This window comes from Ambystoma mexicanum, chromosome 12, assembly GCF_040938575.1.
Source record: "Ambystoma mexicanum isolate Mex_15411 chromosome 12, UKY_AmexF1_1, whole genome shotgun sequence".
In the NCBI taxonomy this organism is placed as follows: domain Eukaryota; kingdom Metazoa; phylum Chordata; class Amphibia; order Caudata; family Ambystomatidae; genus Ambystoma; species Ambystoma mexicanum.
This window is the reverse complement of record NC_090936.1, coordinates 366649001-366673377: the sequence shown is the minus strand read 5'-3', so window position 1 is coordinate 366673377 and position 24377 is coordinate 366649001. Positions and strand designations below refer to the sequence as shown.

The 24377-nt window shown below is 44.2% G+C and overlaps 1 protein-coding gene across 3 annotated transcripts in view; it reads left to right on the top strand.

The window, feature by feature from the left end:
• Positions 1-24377, top strand: part of IRAG2 (inositol 1,4,5-triphosphate receptor associated 2) — a 2448326-nt gene that overhangs the window by 230992 nt on the left and 2192957 nt on the right. For all 3 annotated transcript variants that reach the window (XM_069628487.1, XM_069628486.1, XM_069628485.1), the window contains exon 3: positions 13153-13260. In XM_069628487.1, coding sequence (XP_069484588.1) covers positions 13153-13260 — 108 coding nt within the window. The remainder of the gene's footprint in view (positions 1-13152; positions 13261-24377) is intronic.

Genomic DNA, 24377 nt, shown 5'->3' with positions numbered 1-24377 from the left:
GGGAACAAGCACACATATTCACAAATTTCAAAGTTCCACACTTTGGTTTGTGCAAAATTGGCAAATGTGCAAGATAGACAATATACAAATAGACATAAAACATAAAATCCACTTGACTAGGACTTCATTTAAAACAAAGAATTAAAAGGAATGAATATATACTTAATCTGGTTACAAGATATTAGCCCTATCTATGTCTAAAAATAGAATTTCATATTAAGTAATTGAATGCTGTTACACCCTATTTATATACATATGTGATTGTCACTTCTTTGAACACAAAAAAGAAAAGATGTCTCAGTTCATGAAACCTACATTTCACAAACCAAGCAAGTATTTCATTCGGTATCAAGTTTCAAGACTGATATTGTTTAAAATCGTAGTTCAAACATTGATGCATAATAGCGAATTTGCCTATCCAGCAAGTATGTTGGGCACTAGCACATTATAGGTTTCATGCCATAATCGGAATTCATATCTCTTGCCATTTCAAGGCTGCTCACTTTAGCCACAGTTCTTTACTAGATTCATTGTCATCAATTCATTATTAATTTTACTCAAACATGTGAGAGGATCAGGGAGTTATTATAACCCCACATGCATCAAAGCCATAAGGATGCCCTTGATAGGTTATCATCATCTGTGAAGTATTTCCCAAAGCAAAGCAGTCGGGTAAAAAATGGGAACAAACCGTAACCAGATGTTTCAAAGTCTCATCCAAATCATTACAATGACAAAATCTACAACCCTCAAAGGAAACTTCACTCTTGGCAGCGTTTTTATTTGCCCAATATTTCATTCTATTCTTGGTATGGAATTGATTTAGCCCGAATCTTAAGTACAAACTACAGGCTTTTTCACTCGGAAAACCTCAAACAAGCAGCACATGGATCCCTCTTCTTAAGAAAGAGAGAATATTCCTTATAGGAAGTGCATTTGTATAGTATCTATTGTGCAAACCCAATCATTTTCGAACATTTTCTTTTTCACATACCCTGGACGAATAGTCAAATCTACTTTTTCCACACCTATTTGTTCAAGAATTATGTTAATTCTTTTGCAGAACCATAAAAAAGGTAGATTTCATATCAGCCATTTGTGACAAGTCACCATATAAGGAATTTAAAGGGGGCTCGATTATCTTTGCGTAATTATTCATTAATCTCCATTGAAATTTTGCAGATAGCGATGTGAGACAAAGTTCATGTCTCAATATAGTTAGGGATGGAACAATCTAGACCCAATGGGCCTGATTCATGGAAGCGTTTTATAATGGTGCAATCCCATAGGGAAACATTCTGTGAATCGGGCCCAATGTCTGCTTCCAATGCGACCTTGTAAGACATTGAGGAAGCAAGTTAGGTCTACCAAGCACATATCACGACTGTACAGAAGAATTGGTACACTTTTTTTATAAATTGTAAAAATCAATTGCAGGTCTTACTGAGTATTTATTTGCCTGTAAATTATATTTGCGGGAATAAAGGCAGAACAGGTCTAATTTGTTCTGCAAACCGAAGGGTGTCTTGTCAAACAGGATATCGTCCGCAAAGGCCATCCAGTGTAAATGCAACTTAACAAGTCTGACCAGATCTGAAATATAAATTAAATAGATTTGAGGCCATATTACACCACTGTTTGACTCCAGTATGCGTCATGATAGAATCAGTTAACACTCCTTGCTGATTTAAGTGAACCCTACAACGGGTATTCCTGTGAAGAGTAGAGATGATCGTTGAGTCTAATTGGAATTCCCTGTTTTGCCATCTTATTCTATAAGTGATTGCGTATAACGTGATCAAATGCGGACGTCATGTCCAATGACGCCATGTATATAGTACCGCTGTCTGGTATTTTGGTTGTTTCCAGTATATGAGCTAAAATAGATGCATTTAACGATGTAACCATATTTTTAAGAAATCCTGTTTGGAATTTTGATAGAATACTATCCCCATAAAAGATGTCAAAAGCTGGAGGTTCAATAGCAAGATGAATAGGAGGTATTTGTTAGGTTTTGCCCAAGTAGACTTTCCATGCATCAACTGAGATGGACGAGTTTAGAGCACTTTGAGGAGATTTATCAATGTTTCTTAAAGTAGCCCATACTGATTTGGTATTGTGCTTGCATAGATAACCAATTATTTTTTGATTTTTCTTTGTGGAGCTTGATTTCAATTGCTTTGATATTTTTGTAATGCTGCATAAATAACACATGCCAGCCTGGCAGAACAGAGGAGTCCACTGAGACCCATTGTAGAAACGCACTGTGCGAGTAGGACGTGCCGTGGAGATGCCCGGGACCCACTTGAGATTTCCTGGGCGCTCGGCACAAAAAGGCAGCGTTCTCCTTACCAGGACCTGAATTAAGCAGGCGTGTGACACTAGCCGTGAAGAAAGCTGGAAGGACGTCTGCACGATCCAGAGTAGATAGCACAAACCGGTCTGGAGACACTGGAGAGAACCGGTGAGTCAACCCAAAGCAAGTGGGGACCCCGGGGCATTTCAGTGACCGTGCCGACAATTTGAATGTTATGAGATTGCTAATATAGAAACTACAAGAAGATTGTGGGAATGCAGAAAAAGTACAGATTCAAGCCCCAATAAGATACAGATGCATGAGATGCAAGTGTGGGGCAAAGTTTGAACAAACATTATGCAGACAGATATGCAGAGCCAAGAATGGTATATGCTGTTTTAGTGATACAGAGGAACTGTGAAACACATGAAAAGTCCTGGCAAGGGAAGGATATCAGGCAATTGAAACCCAAGAGAAGTGCTGGCAGGGGAGTATGTTAGGCGATTTGCAAAGCGACAAGAAACTAAAGGAGGACTGTGTTTGCTAGACAAAGGAAACACTTGTGTGAAAGAGACTGTTACAGAACTTATTGCCCAACAGGAACCTTGTGAATCAAGATGAGACTCAAAGGAATTGTTAGTAAAAGAGACATTGACATCCCATGTTAGAATTCGGGGGAAGGAAACTACCCGCTGGGTCCAAGGTCTTTCACCTTGGAGAACATTTTCATTGGAGCTATTCTAATTTTCAGTTGTGAACACTTTTTGCCCATATCAGGTTGAAGACGTTTCTTTAACACTTTTGTTTTGTTTGTAGTGTGAGGGTCAGGATAGAACCTTTTGGACATAAGGACGGCTTTTCAGTTTTTGACATCTTGACACAGACAGACAGATACTTAGTTTTTGGTTTTTTCGTATGGAAACTTCTTTTTAGAAGAGGGCCAGAGAGGCATTTTCCCAAACCCGTTTTTCATTTAAATAAGTCTTTAACCAAAACCATGACAACTTTGTGTCCAGCTTGCATTTTATGACTTCTCACACAGAACTGGACTAAAAGGAAAATGTCAAAGTTGCTAATCTCGGCTGTTCAGTCATTTATATACCAAGAACAAAGCAGTGGTTCGATGTGGGTTTGCAAGTCATTAGCCAATTCGATATTAGTAAAGGGGGAAGACACGGGTGTGTCTTGGCCCCTCCTTTTGTTTTGTATTTATATTGAGGATGTCGTTGCTTCACTGCTGGCACATTGTCTAGATCCTCCTAAAATGGGTTTGGAAAGATTCCCCACGCTTTTCTTTGCTGATGACCTCCACAGGGACTGAGTTACTTTAGCGTCATTTGCAAGGAGGTGTGAGCATTCAAAGCTGACCAGTACTGCTGATAAAACCAAGACCATGGTCTTCATGCCCACATTTTCTAAACATCAGAGGATTGATATTAGGCTGGTAGACCTTGGCCTGGAACAGGGTAGCTTTTATGATTCTTTGGGAATCATATTCCATGAGAATATGCCCATGTACCCCCGGCATTGTCTTCATGTCCCCCGACCCCGGCCAGTGTGTCTGTGCCCGCTGCCAGTGCCCCCCAACCCCCCACCATTCTTGTCCCCCTGACCCCTACCAGTGTGTCCATTCACCCCGACCCCCACCATTGTCTTGTCCCCCCCCGACCCCCACCAGTGCCCATGTCCCCCTGACCCTCGCCAGTGTGTCCATGTACCGCCCTGACCTCCGCCATTGTCTTCATGTGCCCTGACCCCCACCAGTGTCTTCTTGACCCCCCTGAAGCCCCAGTGTGTCCATGTACCCCTTGATCCCCCGCCATTATCTTCATGTCCCCCTGCCCCTACCTGTGTCCATGTGTACATGCGCCCTTGCCATTGTCTCCTTGTGCCCCCTGACCCCCCAGTGTCCACATACCCCCCTGCACCCCGCCATTGTCTAGACTCACCCTAACTCCGTCCCCTTACCCCTTCTTGATGATCTCCTGCCCCTCTCTCCACTTCTTGACTTACGCCCTGTCCCTCCTTTCCTCCTCCATCTCACTCACCCCTTCCTCCCCACCTTCCCTTTTTTTCCCCTCCTCTGTCAAATTCTGACACTACCCTGTAGCCGCCTGTCTTTGCATCCTTCTTGCCCCCCCACCTTAAACCTTTTCTTAGCACTTATTCTTATCTGTACCTGTGACCACTGCTTGTCCGTTCCCCCTTTTTCCCTTCTTTTCTTATCCTCCCACTCCCTCCCCTGCACTATCCTGAGCAGTTGTCGACCTATTTTGGATAGTCACTTGTTTGTTCCCCTCCTTACCCCTTCCATTCCTCTCCCCCTCACCTCCCCTCCTCCCCACTCCTCTTGTCACTCTTGCACTGCAACAATTGTTGCTAGGCATAGTAATGTCACTGCTAGTTTTGTCTCCTTTTCCCCCTACCTCCCCCTTATTGATCCATGCACTTGTGCGATCTGTTATGATTGATAGTTATTTTTATGCATTCTGATCTGTGTCAAGGACGTATAAGAATGTTTTGTTTTCTCCCATGTTCCCTCTTTGAAACACATTGTGTATAGGCGCTATACACATAATCAATATCAATGTACCCTATCAAAATACTTGTCCACCTGGGTTGTTCCTATACCAGAGTTTTCATGATCGTCATGGCAGAGGACCTGTAACTCCTGCTCTAGCGCCATTTAGAAAACAGGGCGTTACTTCTGCATCTTACAGGGCTGACCTCTCGGACTTATCTTGTTTTAACTAAGGTAGAGAATACATTTTTGAAGAGCTTGCTTTTGCTAGCCCAGGGCTCACCCAACGCTCGTATATATCTGAAGGTAGATCTGTGCCCCATTGGCGATCTACTTCTCATGAAACCGGTCTTGTATTTCATTCAACTTTGGCGCATGCCAGGCTTTGAACTATCACAATGCACTTGCTCATCTAATGAATTTAGAAAGGGGGGGGGATATGTTTTAAATCGGTATTAACTTTGGTCTTGCCCTATGAGTATTAATAAGGTTGCCAATTGCAGATTCCATCATGGCTCACTATGTGCAGTATGGTGGAGTCTTGTCAGCATTTGAACTTGGGTACAGGTTATCTAGGAACTAAATTGGCATTCAGACTTGAAATATTTCTGGACTTATTGAACACCCCTATGCTGTTTTTTTTTTTATAGAATGGGCACCCTTAGGTTGTCTCAATTTACTAAACCATGAAGTGTGTGGGAGTGGTGGGGTCTGTAAATTGCCCTTTATGTAGAAATCAAGAAGAAACTATTCGCCACTTCTTATTTCTCTGCCCATGCCTTGGTGGTTCAAAGCCAATACAGAGTTGCTGTTGTGAGAACCATTAGAGAACCATTAGAGAAGCATTAAGGTGCTACAAATGCACCGAAAACCCGGCTACCGTTGGTATGGTAGTGAAATGTATCCATAGAGCCTGGCTCCGGAGACGGAACGAACTCTAGTGGACTTGTGTGCATATATAATGGATGGTTTTGTCATGGTATGTGCCCCCCAGGGTTGCCAGTTTTTCCCCCTGGTGGGTGCTTTTAGATTTGGTAGTATATGGGGCTGCAAGTAATCTCTCCCCGTGTATGTATAGTTATATTGTCTATTTTAATATGCTAGAGTATTGATAAGCCTTGAAGTTGTACCTTTATTGTTTTAATTGAATGGTAGATGTTCTGAGAGAGCAAATATATCTGAAATTTACTGGATCTGAATTTTATCGATGATTCATTTAACTCTTATAATCTTGTCAGGTTTTAATATTGTTATTGCAGTGATTGTTGTGAGATTGTTTTAATTTGTAAACTGTAATGGCTTTTGAGCCGAATAAAGTGGAAGTGAAGCGTCAAGCAGAGGCAACAGCCAGAACAAAGGGTGCATTTTTTGGGATGTGCTCTTTTAGTTACTATTAAGAAAATGGAGCAGCTTAAACGTGGAACTGCTAGGCAGCATAAAGTGTGCACGGATGGCCACTGGGTTTTTGTGCTTGTGAATGCCCTAAAATGGCCATGTCAAACAGGTGCCAGGCTGTCCTGCTAGTCAACTGTCCGACGGGGAGGAGTGGGTACCTCTATCCTGTGTCAGTTGGGGCGTCTTGGGTGCCTTTGAGCCCAACCAGGCCTTAGGGGCCCTGCACAGGCATCTCCGGGCAGTGGTCGGATGGACCCAGTGATGCTGGATGGTTCGGGTTCAGTAGAGTTTCTGCTTCGTACAGGTTGGATAGAACCCAGGGTTTGTTTGTTCCAGGGGTGTGAATGTGATTCCGTAGTGATCCAAACAGCAAGTATCACAGGCCAAAATAAAGGTTATGTCCAATAAGGGTTATATAAGGGTCAAGGGCGCGGGGTGTTGGCGGCCCGCGGTGAACGCTGTTTGTCCCTGGAGGGACTCCTTACTGGTGGCCACGCCCCCCCGGTGTATTTCTCCCGCGACCCAAGCCCGGCAGGGTGAAGCCCGCGGGTCAAGGGCGCGGGGTGTTGGCGGCCCGCTGGGGTGTTCGCGGATCGGTGGGGGGGCTAGACAAACTGGCCTTCAACGATCTGTGCTGGACCGTGCCGAGGTGAAGAGCGCGGCGGGGGAAGGTTTGGCCTGCGGCGGGAGACCTGCCTGGTCCGGCTTGTAAATTCAGAAAATTGAGGACCACGAGTAAGTACCACACGAAGCCACATAAGAGACGGTCATCAAGCAACCATAAATCCAACTGCTGCCAAGGGGGGACAGAGATCGTTGACCATGACTCTCCTAAAGTCTCTAAGGTCCTTAAAGTCTCATGCTGTGCCAAGGAAAGCTCCCTCGGTTTTGCCCCTCCTCCCCCCCCCTTTTGGCCTCACGTCTGCTCCCCATGTTAACGGTCCTAAATCGGATCGCAAGATACTGGTTGTCAGGAGGCAGCGTCAACAGTGTCATACAGTTAAACCCCCTAACTCGGCCCTCCAGAACTCCGATGAGGTCGAGCTCCTTACACCTCAGCTCCCCACGATACCCAGCGCCTCAATTGGGATTTCTGTATCCGGCCAATCCTGTTTCGAGCAAGAGCAAGAGGGGGAACAAGAGAGGGAAGCGGCCGGGACTGTAACATTGGAAAGCAGCTGTCCTCCACTAAATCCTACCCCCGGAACCCTCAGCATGGTCCTCAGCCCAGTCCCTTGCCCTAACCCTGGCTCTTGCACAGAGGTGGGCCCGTCCAGCTCCACTCCTGTCTGCTCACTCAACGAGGGCAGCCTGCATCTTTGCAGTCCGCCTATTGACATACCCCCGCTGAATATATCTTCTGACCATAGCAGTCTCTGGAGCGATTATATGTCATCGTTAAGCCCTTCAGTCAGCTCGCATTCTCATCTATCCTTACTCGGGGCTCCGAAGCAACAACCTGATGACCCCAATTCCTCTGTAAAACCAGCCACTGACCCCTCAATTGGGGGTGATTCTACAGCCAGGGTGTGTAAATGTGTATGCATCCAAGTGTTGGCTGAGTTGGCAGTTATCAGAAATCTGCTCTCAGTCCTCATAGGAATGCAGGGGGAAAAGCAGTGCGAGGGGGAGCCCTGTAACATTCTAATAGCTCGCAAAGGGCCCATCGTTTCACCCCTGGCCCACCCCCTGGCACACCATCAGGAACAGGCCCCTGTGTCACCCACGTTCACTGAACCTTGCTCTAGCATGGTGCTTGGGAATCTACAAGCAGCCAAGGGTATCAACCCCAGTACTTGTGTCGAGCCTAGAGTGTCCAATGGGGTGCCCCAATCTAAGGCAAAATCTACATCTCGGGAGGACACTGCACCAAGCAAATCGGGCCCAACACGCCTCATTCCTGGAGAGGGGAGAGCCTATGGCTCGTGGCGTAGAGAGAGGTTACCTCCACCCTATGTCCTAGGCCGGACCGGACAAGCTACCATCTACTTGCATGGCGTACCCGGGTTGGCAAGGGACAGGAAGGAGTCAAGGGATGCCCTCCTCAACAAAAGTCTACATTGGCTGCGGTCCGTAAGAGGCTGCTCTTTTGTGTCCAGGGAATCCTTGGCAGGGTGTCGCAGAATGCCAAGAGTGGTCAATCAGCAGGGTGACATTGTGGAACTTGCATTTTGGGACTTGGGAGTGGCAAGGGCGGTCCTAGGACAATGTGGGGGGACTAGTTGGTCACCCAGGAGTGGTATTCTAATCAGTAGTCATCCTCTAATAGTCCTTGAGTGCCCCCCGAGGTTAACTATGAGACCCTCCCCCTTGTCTGGTGCTAACCTCACCCCTATGGGACGTCATTGGTCAGGTTCCTTGGGGGATAGGCCCTTGTAATGGGGGACTTCTTGATGATAATGGGGCTCCTAGTTTTACTTATTTTCCTCAATGATTTTTGATGGGGTGCATTCTGTTCTCTTGGAATATTGAATGTAATTGTTTTTGTATGATGTTTTTTTTTGTGTTTGATGGATTTTCTTCGGAATCCGAATAAACTTGTTGACTGACTGGTTATATAAAAATATATATACAAAATAGAATTCAACTGGGGTGAAAAGGCACTTTCAATGACCAAATTGTTATTTGTGAAAGACTGTCTTGGAGGAGGGAGGGTGGAGGGGGAGTGGCAGAGGTGCCCTAACCAGTCTCTAGGGCCCAGAATGGACTGAGGGGGCAGTTGTGGGTCAGTAGTACCTTCTTGATGGTCCGACTACAGCGATCCAAGCTCTTGTGTGCTGTTCCAGTGCAGAGATCGCAGTGTCGAGCAGGGGTGAATGGAGCTGGTTGTGGTTCGAAGGCAGTATGGGGAGATTAGCAGATCACGAGGGCCACCAGAGTCGATTTGGTGTTCGAGTAGACGGCGAACTGCTAACGACTGGAGACGCAAGTTCGGTTTGATGCCAAATCAGATGATCAGGGATCGAAGATCCACCAGGGTTGGTTAATCTGGTGATGACTATCAGCTGTGAAGAGGCTGGCAGAATAAGTAGCAGTTCAGGGGTGGTAGATGCAATAAAGGAGCTTGTAGTTCAAGCCGAGGCAATGACGTGCTCGTACAGCACGGTGCGGTGGCAAACGGGTTGAAACAAGCAGTTTGATTATGAAAAGCTTGGCGAGTGCCAAATGCATTTTCAGAGGGTCCTGCTGGTTCAAAAGGTATCAATCCCGGCTCAATGAGTTTTACTGGTTCGATGTGAGGAAGCCGAGGACTCTGGGCTTTCTTGGCTCTCTGGATGCTGCTGTTCCCACTCCGGTGGGGTGGTGGGCGGAGGGGATGCGAGGGGCCCCATCTCTGGGACAAGTTCAGTCCTTGTCCTCTTGCTCCCAGAATGGTAGGCTTGGGTACACCTTCAGGGATCCTTCATGTAGTGGAGGACATGGCGGCAGTTTGGTTGGCAGAGAGGCAGGTCTTATTCCAGCACTAGGTTCAACCCCTATGTGCCTTGTGGATGGGATGGGAACATACACCACCTCCGCCTTGGACGCTCAGGCTACACCTCACTGGTGGAGGGTTCTGGAAAGTAAACTCACCGTATAGAGATCCAATGAAATATTCTTCCAGGGTTGGAGTCAAACAGATGATCTGAAGAAGTAGCGGGAGACCCCTTCTTTAAAGGCAAAACCTGTAGGTGGTTGGACTAAAGCTCTGCCTAATTAAGCCTGCGCTTAAAAGGAGGAGGACTTTGCCCTTCTGACATAGCAACCAAAGTGCCTTTCTCTAAAGGAGGTGGATCGGACAGGAAGGAGAGTGGTAGAGAAAACAAGATGGTGGAAGTCTTCCTCCACCGTACAGAGCTCCACTGTGTACACAGGCCCTGACCTTTCATCGGCAGTAGGATCTGTGAGGTGTCATAAATGAGATGAGATGGACACAAAGTTGTAATGTTTTCAACATTAGACAGTTTAATAAAGTAAAAAGAGTTTGATAAAGGCCTTTCTGTTGCTATTCTAAAGAGTTTCCTTGCCTATGAAAACGAAACTACAGATCAGTCTGTGTTGCGTCAACTGTCCTTGTGTCCAAAACTTATGGCCTTTGCACTAAAAATGTACACCAAAAGGTGGAAGGTAAAAATGTGTGCTTAAACTCCGCAAATGGGTGCACAAACTAAGTATGAAAATCCCAAAAAATAATATTTGTATCCAGGGGATGATTTCACTTCCCCTGAACTGTTTAAGATAGAATGTTAAAGTTCTGTGCAAACAGTGGTTCTGTAAGAGTAGTAGAAAGTCTTTCACATAACATTTTCTCAACGATGATAAAGTGAAGGATTGTAACAGTGTATTTTCTACACAGCAATGTATTAAAGATGGAATATTCTCCTTCCAGGGATCTTTCACAATGTCTTTCCTTTTGCATACTCGAGATGGATTACCTGGTGTACTGCCCTGCTAGGAATCCCCCCTGCCAGGTATCTTTCCCCCAAAGGCTCACTGCCTGATGTACCACTTTCACCAGGTCTTGTAACAGTCTCAGTTATTTCTCTTTAGGTATAACACAGTTGTACTCCTTTGCTGGTAATACTCTATTGGCTCCAGGTATTGCATGTTCTATCTGTCCCCATATTGGCATTTCATATATGGAGACTTGTCCAAGTTTTGTTTAACTTCTTTGTTAATATTCTTTGGCTTGTGGCACTACTTGTTCCAATCTTCCCCATATTGACTTCTCATGAATGTAGCTTTGTACAGATCTTGCCTTTCAATTGCTTCATTAAAGTTCACTTGCTTATGACAAAAGTTACTCCACTTTCCCCATATCGATCTCTCATATATGGAGACTTGTGTAAATACAGTCTTTCTGTATTACTTGATATTCAAAATAGGTTTTCAATTGATCGTGCGCCGGTCTGTACGCCCTGGGGCTCGCAATACTCCAAGGCAGACTCACTGCATGCTGGCATCTGCGACCCGTGGTGTCTAGCTGCGGCTAAGTTCGTGCTGCGAGAATGTGTCTGCTGCTTTTCAGACCCTCTTGCGGTTCTCTTGCCAACTTCGCCTTCACTCGTCGGTGGAATTGCGGCTCTTCAGCGTGACCGTGTCCTTGACATCCTTTCCTTTGCTGCCGGCTCCTCAGCTGTCCATCCCCCTTTAGCACTCTGAAACCAGAAAAGTGATGGGTGGAAGGTTTTGATTTAATCTAAACGACTGGAAATGCTCTGGGCAACCTTCAACACCACTGTTTTTTTAGCCTGTCTGTGCCATTGCAAAAGGGGTCCCAATTGGGACGGGTATGCCCTGATGTGGGTCCCGTGCCAGCTGGGCCAAGAGACCCAAGCTACTCCTCAATGATGAGGCCCAACAAGGCCGAAACATGATTGGGGATGCTTGTGGTCTCGTGCAGAAGGGACGTGACCTAGCAGTTCGGGCTGGACTGCCCTTTTTGGGGTTGGAACAAGCCTGATTTGCATATGGTCTTTCCCCTTCTGTAATGGCTTTGCATGCAAAGAATGATGGTCTGGAGGGGTGCTCAGAGCAATGCCACAGGTTAATATTCATTCTAAACCTTCCAGCCATCACCTCTTTGTTTATACCCCTTCAGCACTCACCATGCTGTTACCGGTTTCTCGCCTCTCTGGTAGGAAGCGCCTAAATCCTTCAGCATAGCCTGCTCGTCCGTGTCTGCCTCTGACTTCTGCTGCGCCGCTCTGTATCCCTCTCTTTCTCTACTACTTTGAAAAGGCACACCATTTTTAAATGTCATGCACAGCTGATTGGTATTACAACTATTCTGCAAATTTAGCTTGGTGTGTTTTCTGCTCCACATTAACTCCTTTCCCCTCTGCATTGTCCCAGTGCTGTCGGTTTTAAGGTAGTTGGAGTCCAAATGAGTTTGACTTTGTAAAGCTGTATTGCTTTGGATCTTTGCTCAAATCAAGACTGTTGGAACTGGAAGATGTTAAGAAAGCATTATGTACATTTGAAGTGTCAATGTTACCCTGCTTAGGGTGTCTAGCAAGAAGAGGTTTTAGGGTTTCACCACTGGATGGATTGGTAGAATGACAACATGCCAACAGGAATCTAGGAATTATAGGGTCTTCTTCATATGCAAGGGAATAATACTGCCTATATCCTGATGGGGTCACCACATCTCCATGACTGCCCTCTCCTCCCATGTGATCCTCCCTCATAATACCACCCCCACAGTCAGGATTAGGTAGAGCCTGCCATCTCTTGGCCACATTTGGGGCGATCTAAGGCTGGTGATCAATGAAGACTCCACAGGATTCATCAGATTAAAAAGGCCATTAGAAATGCAGCAAAAAAGGAGGCAGTTATCAGCTATGTTAAGATTGGTCACAAAGAGTGCCTTTAAGCTACTTCAAGACAGGGAAGTAGGTAGGCTTTGCGCTGTTGCAGTCCTGTTGCCATATGATCTGAGTACCTAGAGAAATTCTAATCGAACCTGCCAAAAATGTGAATGCATTACCTGTCAAACAATGTGAGTGCATGAGATTTGGTGGGAAACCCTGGTGTGTATATATATATATATATGGTAAGTACCTGAGTATAGGATGCCAATAGCTAGAAAATAGCAGGGGTACTTATTCTGATGGCAATAGCTGCTTAATAGTGCAAGTTATTTGGGCATATAATAACTTCTGTAAAATGGGTGCTTTCTGGTTGGATCGCTCCTGTGTAACGTGCTTGTTTTGGGAATGGGACAATGCCATGCCACGGGCTTGGTGCCCCGACTAGACTCAATCATTCTCAGGGCACTAACTACGGCACCTTCAGTGGGTAATAAGTGATTAATACAGAGCTTAGTGGCCCATCTGCATTGAGTTCTATAAATATTTCTAAATTATAATTATATGATGAAAGTACAACATATCACATTTCTCTTTAACAAGTGTCCCTGGTCTTTTTTTTTTGTTTTTTCTTTTGTTTTCTATTTTAGGACTGATGCGTGCTGGAGACATGAAACTGGAGTCTACCGAAGTGAGCTTGATCTGTGAGGAAGACTTGCTGGACAGTATTTTTCATGCATGCGACATTGAACGTCGAGGTGATTAATGGACATTTATTTTCAGGGGTGTTGCTAGGTCTGGAAAATATCCGGGGATACGCTCATGTCGGGACTCTGGACTAGCAACCCCTTTGGCTGTAGCCCCTGAGCTTCTATCCGGGACTACAAGCAAAAGACCCTCGGCTATAGCACCTTCGCCCCCCCACCCCCAGCAATGCCTCCTTTTATTTTAATAAAATATCAATTCATTATGTGCATTTAATGAGACCAGAAGAGCAGTCTTGATAAGTGTCTGGTTTGGTAGGAACCATTAGCTAAAGTGTGCAGGTATAGAATCTTTGCAATATCTCCAAGGCCTTTCCTTATGCCAAGATAGACCTGTTTGTTTGTTTTAATATTTGTAATGCGTGCCTGGGGGTATCAGGGCGCAATAGAAATCAAGAGGATTGTTCAGCTTAGGTTACATTGCTGTGCAAAGTCAAACATGTGATACAAAGTCAAACATGTAATACAAGAAATAGGGTTCCTATGTACAAAATAGCAGCATGATGAATATATAATACAGGCAAAATTTACATAAATTTATAGTTATAGGATACAAGTTATACAGCGGTAAAACTACCAATGGGAGTCGCTGGTAATTTGTAAAGTAGGAAATATATTTTTGTGCTTAAGGTTTTATTGTCTGATTCAGACAATTTCCTTATCATTTCTATCCCTTCCCTGCCGCCTCGCTGACCTTTTGACTTTTCTAATGGTAAATGTAGTTCTTCCATCTAGCTGATATTATTTGCTCTTCTAAGAATGTTGTAAGCATTACCTATAAACAATTGTCAAGGTTTTGGCTCCATATGGGGATTCATATGCTACTAGGTGAATCCATCCTGCTAATGGGGGGGGAACCCTGCCAACCACTGGATAGAAATGCACTTCAGGTCAGAGGAGGAGTAAATCGATGCATGTTTCTCTATGGGATTTATATGTAACAAAGCTTGCTAGACATTAACTGGGTGCTGTACAAATAGTGGGAAGAAAACGGGGGGATGGGGAAGGACGTGAGTAGAAGTTCTTTCAGAGAGGAAACCATGATAACGCGGAGATAATTGCTTGGATCAGTGTGATCTGCCTTGCATTAATATTAAACTCCAATGATGCAGCAAATAGAAAATGTGGTAGGGTAGCATTTTTGATTTTCTGTGTAAATTGCAGGGTGGGAGGCCGGACCATATTGGACTGGATTAGCAAACGGGTGCTGGTTTCCACCCCAGTTTTTAACCACATTATCTGTAAAGCATACACGATGACCTCTCAATGTCATTTGGGAGATAATATTGCATATTTGTGTTTTTCCTTTGCATTCTAGTACTTGCGTAGCATTTTAGTTTGTGGTCTGGATAGGTCACCATACTGAATTTTTCAGTCTCAATTGAGGCCAGGTTAATTTCAAGAGTATATAAAGTTTATCGGCATATGGTAAGGGCAGAGTTGTCTGATGATAAAGACTTAAGCCCCTATTGCATGGCATTCGCGAAGCACACCAGCCAAGGGTTCCATTATCAGAGGTAAGATGAGGGGCGTTTGGGTCAGCCTTTCCAAGTACCTTGGGATGGGTGACACTACGTAATTGGGGAGGATTTTTATCATGGCAATCTGGGTAAGGCAAACTGGGAAGTGTGGGGTAGAGTACTCAATTATTTATTTCTGGTTTGTTTTCATTTTAGGAGCTTGTGAAAGGATTCGGTGTAGATGGGAGGGCTAAGCCTACACAACTGCGGGGAAACGACAATGAGCTGCCCTACTGCCAGTTGTTCCAGATATGTTTGTGCGACAGAACAGTCTATTCTTTGCGAGTGTCATGTTGCAGGACCAAGTCTTAAATATTTTTCTCTAGTCCATTCAATACAGAGCTTGGAGCTTAAAATACTGGTTTCTTTGGCCAAACGCATACCTCTGATAAAGACCGGGATGGTTTCCCACACAACAGTGAAATCTGGGACGAAAGCAGTGTTCTTAAAGTAAAGTGCCATTTCAATTTTAAAGGCTACATTTGTTAGTGTAGTAACAACAAATGGGAGTCAAAAGGTAGTCGCCTTCCGTCTATACCACAATTTTTTATCACAAAACTGACGGAAGGATATTTATTTTAAAAAAAGTATTCCTCAAGCTAAGTCCTTAGCAGTAACTAAATAGCCCTACAGGTAAGTAACCTCATAGCCCATTCCGCCAGCCCTAGCACAAGGTGATGTGCCGACTACAAATGGGATGTCGAGGTCCTCTCCCTCTCCTCTCTCATCACTTTCCTGTCTTCTAAAAGTAAGTGCATACGTGGTGGAGGTCGGTCTCGGCCTTTAATGTTGCCGCCTCCAATATGTATGGCATATAACGTAAAGTAAAATAACTTCCCTTTTACCACTTAGGCAAGGGACATAAAACAATGTATTTCTGTTCGTGTAACACGGAGTTAGACAAATGGAACCCTCATCAGTCTGAGTACTTTCTAGGTGATTATATGGGTATATATGTCCATACAATTCGACGGTAAGAATTTCTTACCTGTGTAGGGCAGTCTTTTAATGTTGCTGCCTGTTCTATGGTGAGCAGATCGTGTGCTCAATTCAGTCAGTTCCAGAATGGAATCTGTGAACAAATGAAATCAATGGACAATGCTGATGTTATGTTGCATTGTGCTCTAAATGTCTACCCATGTATTGGCTGTGAACTATACTGTGGCCAACCAGAAAACCCAATACCACAACGAATCAAAAAAGCAGGGCAAGGGGTTTTCACCTGTCTTCACTGGTAAGAATGCGCACCGTGGAAGGATCGATTCTTCTGTCCTTATAGCCGTGCTCCTATTAATAAAAACACACATAGGGTCCCTTAGGTGCTTGTCTTTTTGGCCATGTCTCGCAGAGCATTTCAGTATGTAAAGCCATTGGCCTGTCACTCTATATTGCTATTCCATGCCATTTTTGAAAACTGCCTTCAACTTTGTTCGAATATATATATATATATATATATATATATATATATATATATATATATATATATATATATATATATATATATATATATATATATATATATATATATATATATATATATATATATATATATATATATATATATATATATATATATATATATATATATATATATATATATGTCACGGCTCCCGCTAATGGCGCTTGCACTTATGGCGCTTCCCTGTCTTGGCATTAGCTCTTGTCTAGTTAGCTAGCCTCTACTCCTGGAATAAGAACAGAATCTGATAAAGCAGGTAAATGGTCATTGATGGTTAACCTTTCAACATTCACATTAACTACCACACATCTAAAAGTTCTTTAAAAAGGCCTCTTTTGTCCCTACATCTGCACAGTGTGCAAGATGCCATGCAGGATCTCTCAGTATCTCAATGACTGTGTTAAAGTCCAAGAGAAAAAAGTCAGCGAATTTGTGATGTTTGTTAAAGATAGATCATACATGAATTAAGGGTCATCATAATTATGAGTGTATACATTGGCTGAAGTTAATACCTTGCACTGGTCTTTGGATTCAGGGTGGGTTTGTGTGGCAGACTGGGAGTCAGGCTGTGCACAGAAAAGAGGGGGGAGAGGTGGGTGAAGGCGCCAGCACCTCCATTGGGAGCAATCTAGTGGCCCAGACTTCTAGGTGGTCGGTTAATCATCAGTTCAGTGCCCAGTCCCTGTTTCAGGGGTATGGCACAATGATTGATGCCATACAAAGGCCCATTCATTGCGGCCTTCGAAGTCTGATTTACATGGTAAAACAAGTGTTGTGTGTTGGTGACCCCTATGCCATGTGTTGTATAGCCCTTAATGGATGGTGTCGGAAGGTCAGGACTACGTTTTAGACATTGAGTTTATTAACAAGTCATTAACCTTCCCACAGCCAGACTGATATCAAGGTGGTAGCAGTAGTAGATCTTATGTTTTGATGCTACATTTAGGCTACAAAGGGCAGTCTGAATGTAAATAAAATATGAATATACACGGTCAGCTTCCTTACAAATGAAATCTTAAATCGCACCAATTCACTACACTCGATTCAGCTATTGTATACTCCTTATGTTAAATACCTTATGTTTAATGTGCATGTGATGAAGTTGTGGTTGTGAGTGAGTTGATTTCCTTCGTAGTGGCGTAGTCTAAATATGTATGAATATTTCATTTACTTTGACAGTTAATAGGACCCTTAACATTGGTATTCCCAACGTTTGCAGACTTTGCCTTTTATAGAAAGTCATTGTAACTTTTTATTTTGTGTCCCAGAGTTAGCGCAGCTAAAGCCACCTTAACTGCGCACCTGCATGTTGTGCAGCCTATGACCACAAGGATGATCTCACAGATCACATTACTGATGACATCACTAATTACATTCACTAGTAACTGGCATTAAGCATGGCCTTCAGCCATGGTCTGTGTGCATGGCCAAATATATTTTACCACAAGAATGGGTACGAGTCATGGTCTTTAGTTATGGACAGTGGTGACAACCTTCACCCATGAGCACTGAATATTTTCATCAAACAACTTTATTCGGCCATAGGGCAATCAAAGTACATTCCAACAAATATTTACACTATTTCTAAAATACATTACATCAAAACACTTTCCATGACTTGGTCAGAGCCCAGTTCATCCCAGATCGGAGCACCACAAACTCCATTAGCCTAAACACGTTAGTTCCTGTTTGACCTTGGGCCCAGGGGAGTGAGGTTTGCTCTGGATAGCGGGTGATTAGTTGGACTGACTCCCAGTTGCTTAACCAGACTTGTATGAAGGTGCAGTGGTAACTGATATCCTGGACTTGTACACCTGGCCGACACACCTGGGGCATCACAAAACTCCCGTGGCCATACTGTGGTTCCGAAATTCCAGCTTTACACTGTTGTATGGGTGTGTCACCCTCATTTAACATTGTCTAGCAGCCCACCATAGCTTCCAGGACACAAGAGCAGACCCTCTAACAGTAAAGAGCCAATGCAGGCCTTTAGTTAAGAGTGCATCTCTTGGTCCTTTTGTGTTTGCTGCCAGTTTAGGTTCCCCATGGAGAAATATTACAGCATTATTTAACCCCCCTTTGGACATAGCTTTTGGTCGTGCTCCCTCTGAAGTGCGGTCTACATGCCCCAATTCCCTTTTCCTTCTTCCAGTGGGTTCCTGTTAAGCTTGAGTCTGTCTTCCAGTTCGGGGGGGCTTAACATGGGGATTACGGATCTTGGTGGGCTCCCTGGTCGTATGGTGTTGCGATGGCTGGTCTACATGGTGTTCCATTATGTGAAGGTCATTAAGCTCACATGGTACAATGGCCGAGGAAGGGCCCGCCAAGTCCGGGTTATAACAAACTGTTTTCTGGTCTAGAGGCACTAGGGTGGATGAAGCCAGCTCAGAGGGGCGTTGCAGGGGTGGATCATAGGGCCTTGCAGCAGCAGGTGGAACGGAGGGGAGCATCCCCTGGAGAACCCCCCCAAACTACCCTCCCGTGTGACTGTCGGGACTAACAGCAGCTTTCTGATAGCTACCGACTCGGCAAGCGCCTGGTTGCAGTTACATCCCCGAGCCATGTGGGAATCCTTATCATAAAATTCAGGGATGGGTTGAATTCCTTGGTTGCTTTGTTGACTTAGGAGTTTAGTGGCCCTGAGTGGAGTGAGGCAAAGGAAGGAACTAGAACCCTCAACTTGTGGCCAAAAAAGCCTCACTCCAGCTGCTTTAGGGGCTACTGAGAGAGGGTTTTTCTTAATTTGCTTCATGAGTCACTTTGTGAGTCCCTGTGCCCATTAAATCCATCAGGTCCATAGCGTCTAGTCCAGGAGTGGGCAAGATTCTGACTGGTATAAGGCCAGAGCCAGACGTGAGGTCCGGGGTCAGATGGATGTTCACAGGAGTGGGCTTGGATAACCTGTCCCCACCACCCTTGTCGTGCAGGGGTTTTTCCCCTTAATACAGATATTGCTAGTGGGGTCTTCTCGATTTGTGATTTTTCAGACCTGAATTGGAGTGCTCCAGGATACTGGATGTCCCTTTCCCGTAACACTTGTCTGATGTAGTTGTTTCCCTTCCCAAGGTCTTTTGACCATACCCCAAGAATTGGTGAATCTCTTGGATCAAAGAGAAGGCCTCCCCGTGAGGTTGTTAGGATTGCTGGGGTTACTGGTTTTGCTCCCATTCTTTCCTTGTGACAAGGTCAGTACCATTCACACAGGGCAGGCTGTGTTGCTAAGTGCGCCCCCCCCTGTCTTTGCCGCACTGTTAATACCTTGCGCTGGTCTTTGGATTCAGGGTGGATTTGTGTGGCAGACTGGGAGTCAGGCTGTGCATAGAAAAGAGGGGGGGGTGGGTGAAGGCGCCAGCACCTCCATTGGGAGTAATCTAGTGGCCCAGACTTTTAGGTGGTCGGTTGATCATCAGTTCAGTGCCCAGTCCCAGTTTCGCTCTCACCTGGATATTTTAAAACACTAATGGGCTTCCAACCAAAGATTTTGGCCTTTATCAGTGGATACCGATTTCAACCGTGTCCTCTCTGTATTATATACACTGGTCAGGCATTAGCCATGGACTTAGCACAATACTGGCCAGTGGCCACAATCTTTGGCTGTGCCCACTATATATTCTAAGATATATAAATGAGCCACTAGCCATGGCCTTTGCCCTTGATCTGTTTGTACATCTTTTCCCCATGTCCACGCTTTATTTTAAAATAATAAAATGCAATATGCGATGGCCTTTCGGCTCTGCCCACTGTAGATTATATACACTAACCAGCCACTAGCCATGGTCTTCAACACAATACTAGCCAGTGGCGGGGGCGCTGTTGAGCAGCCACACAAAATGGCTGCTCAGCTCTTCTGCTCCGTATAACGGCAGAAGACAAGATAAGGTGGCACTTCTGGCAGATCAATAGCCACCAAAAACCACATACAACTCAAGGAACCTGCGGGCACCACTGATCCGACTCCTAACTTTCAGAGCCAAACAGACTGTGCATCGGCGGCTGTGTGCAGCCCTGTGCCGAGGGAGGAGGCTCACATGGCGCGCGGCCTGTCTGCCCAGGGGACGCCTGGTAAAACTTTTTTTTTTAATTTTTTTTTTATTTTATTGATATATGGTTATACAATTGACAACCTTTTATCAAGTTAAAACAGATTAGAAACTTTTCCTTAGATTTTAACTGTCTGTCAAATTTCCTGTCACGGTTTTTTCACACATGGATAGCTGCTTCTGTATAGTGATGGAGAATTTGACTACATCAAGAGATACTGATGTTTTTTCGCCCGATTGAAGCATTTTCCACCATAGTTCTCTTGATTTGTATCCGTATTTGTTAATGATGGGAATCATGTGAACGGTTCTTTGTGGTGATAGAGCCGGGCAAATCATGAATAGATGATACAGATTCTCTGATGACTCAGGGTCTTGACAAAGTCTGCAATTCAGAGGGGTATCGTGGTTTCGTGGCCAGGCAGTTTCTCGTGTTTTAATTAGATTGAGCCGGAATCTAAAAAATTGATCTCTGAAATACCAGTGCGGAAACAGTCTTAGATATCTTGGTAAGGAATTTGGTCTTTTGCTGTCCTCCCACGGTTTCCCATAGGTCTTGCATGTTAACCATTAATTTTCGGTTTTGACCAAGTCATAGGAGTACAGTTTTTTTTTTTTTACTTTGTCTGGGTTGTTTATTAGAGTATCCATTTGTTCTCCTGTAGCATCAAGTAGACGTCGACATTCTGTTTGCCACTCGCTCAGAGTTGGATCAAATTCTTCCATGAGAGCTTTTTTTAGGCACTTAAATCCGCCTTTAGGATTTAGCTCCATGCATTTTCTATAGAATGATAACCTCTTCCATTCGACAATCGCTAGCATGGAGGTTAGGCCTAGCTCTCTGCGGATTGCCTGTATTGGAGTGCCTTTAGGAAGGCGAAGTATGTTTTTTTCCAAAAGTGGCCTTCTAGAACTGCCCAATTTTTGGCTTTAAAATTGAATGATGTTTCGGCGCCATAGATAAGGATCGGAATTACCTTCGCTTTGTAGAATTTAATAATTGGAATCGGACTGAAGCCACGGTATCGTTTCAGGATAATTTTGCCTAGACCCGTCAGGTTCAGAACTTTTTTTCTTAGTGTTTGGAGCCGCGCATTATCGATTCTGCTTGTGTTAACACAAACTCCTAGATATTTAAAGGATTGAACTACGGGGATTTTTATTCCGAGTAGAGACCAGTGCATTGTTTTAGTTCGTAACTGGCTCCTCTGAACACCAAAAGGTAGTATGGCCGATTTTTGTGGATTAATTGTAAGTCCATTGGTTTCCACATACTGTTGTAGGGTGTTTAATTGTCTTTGAAGACCGATTGGAGTTTGGTCTATGAGGACCACATCATCAGCATATACTAGGCGACTGACTTGGGTGTTTGCTATTGAAGGGGGAAAACATCTGATGTTTTTAGCTGCAGCATCCATGTCAGAAATGAAAAGGTTGAATATTTCAGAGGCCATCGGGCAGCCTTGTTTGACGCCTTTGTTGGTTGGAATTGGCTCGGTTAATAGACCAGTTTTATTCAACCGAACACGGAGAGTAGTATGATGGTGAAATTCTTTAATGGGGTCTATGATTGAAACAGGACAGCCCCATTTTTCTAGTTTGGTCCATAGCTTTTGGCGTGAAATGCTATCAAACGCTTGAGTTAAGTCAACAAAAGCTATGTACATTTTCAGATCTTTTCTTCTCTCTGTGCGGCTTTTCAACAGATTTAGAGTGAATGTTAAGGGATGTCCCAATACCTTGAACAAAACCTGATTGCCATGGGTCGAAATGGCCTGATGTAGTTGCCCAATTTCGCAAAGCTCGAAGTACAAGTGTGCCGAATACTTTGCCCATGGAATCTAGCAGCGCTATTGGGCGATAATTGGATGGAATCTGTCGGTTGCCCTTTTCGTGAATGGGTACGATTATTGCTTCCTTCAAAGAGGTAGGAGTTTTTTGAGTTGATGTAATATAGTCGAACAGAATTGATAGAAGTTTCACCCATTCTTCTGGATTTTCTTTAAGGGCAGCATTGCTGATTCCATCAGGGCCATGTGCATTGGATTTTGACAACTTCAAAATGACATTCTCGATGGTACTCACTGAGGTGTCTATTAAATGCCATTTCTCATTGACTTGTGCGGATGGCATATCTTCTTGTTCGTGATTGAACAGAGCCTTGAAAGGAGAGATCCAAGCTGCAGGGTGTATAGGCGTTATCAGGGAATTTTGATCTGTTTGTAATTGATTTAACTGTTTCCACATTTCTGCAGTGTTTGATGACTGTATGGTGCGCAGCATTTTCTCTGCATCATTGCGATCCAGTATCTTTTTATGTCGTTTTAGCCAATTCCGATATTGCTGACGCAGGAATTTTCTTCTAGTTACGGCTAGTGCAGAGTTGTCGCCCTTTAGGGTGTTTAGGCTTTTCCTCAGTGTTTTTTTTTTAGGATGATTTGATGGTCAAAGGAGTGCCGATGTGTACTGGGGTTCAAATAGGAACATTTGTATTTTATCTCGTAAGTTTTGAATAAGCTGAGATAGTTCAAAGGTTCTGTCTCTTGAAGAATACAGAAAATTTACAAGAGTGGTTGTGTTTTCAGTCAAAGATAGAAGTTTGTTAGATGGAATTTTGATGCGGTCTTTTCCCATATTGATTTCAATCAACTTCATATTTGTGAATTTTGCATTATTTTGAATTGGTAGTAATTTGGCTGAAAGCAAATTATGATCACTAGTGTTCGTGTGTATTACCACCATTTTATTTTCTGCCATAATCAGTTCCGTTGAAATGTAAATGTAATCTATGATGTGGCCACCATTGCCATGTTTCCTGGTGATATTAGCTGGGATGTTTCCAGTGGTGTTGCCGTTTAATAGATTCAGTTTATGCGTATTCATAACGGTGTTCCACTGGTAACCTCTCTTTTCCGCTGGTGTTAGAATGAAGCTATCAATTGTTAAGAGGCCTGTGGATTCATTCCAACATTTCGAATTCAAATCGCCACAAATGATAAAACATGGGTCCACCCATTTTTCTTTACAGTGCACTAACCATTATTCTATTTGGTCCGGAAAATTCATGCTTGCGGCGGATGTGGGATTCCAATAAGGTTTAACAATTATGAGTGTTTTCCTTATTTGTTGGTCAGCAATTTTGATAGATCCTACTACAATGTGGATTAAAGGGGTTGGCATGATTTCTTTTACTATTGCAAAGTCAAATTGGTTATTAATAAGAACCAGTAGGCCTGACATTGGCCTACCAGTATTTCCTTTGATTGCTGGGTTGAGATGGCTTGAATAGCCTTCAACTATAGGCGGAGTACGCAACCAGGTCTCTTGAAAGCAAAAGATATCATGCATTTTAATTTGATTGGTTCCTTCTTGGAATAGATGACTGAAACCCCTTGTGTTCCATGAGGCTATTGTGAGGGGTGTGGGTGCTGACAAAGCCCCGTCCTATGGCATCTTGATTTTGTCTGCCACTAGTGCCATCAGCCATTTCCAATTTTCTTCAGTTCCAGCTGCTAAGGGTCTTGATTCCTGTTTGTTAGAAGACCTTTCGTGGATGCCTGGTAGAATTGACATCATCCGTACTCCTACGTCCCATCCCCTTTCCGCCATACTTATGGGACATTCCTCCGTCCTGTGAGACGGGACCAGAGCACTTTGTAAAAGCATCAAAAAAAACTTGCAAAACGTTTAGTCCTTCCTCTCTTTCTACGCGGGGTACGGAACACTGCCGTAACCCTGCCCATTTTAGCTCCGCCTGCAGATCGCCCATCAGTCATTTTCTCCGCTCATTCGGTACTGGACGCACTTGCATCTGCAGAAGAATTTGTTCCTTTTTTACTCCTTTCTGGCTCTCGCTAGCGATCGCGTAGTAGTCAGTCTGTCTTTTAAACTAGACTTTCCAAATCGTAAATCGTATCAGCGGTGCTTCTCGAGGGCAGACGCCCATCCTCTGTTTAGAGTGCTTGGGTCCTGATCACCATTGGGACTCCTGTTTCTATTGTGATTCCCTTTCGGTCCGGGCCCTTCAACGTCGGTTAGAGTGGTGGGAGGAGGTGTTTCAGCGCACTCCTACGCATTTTCAATCCTTCATCG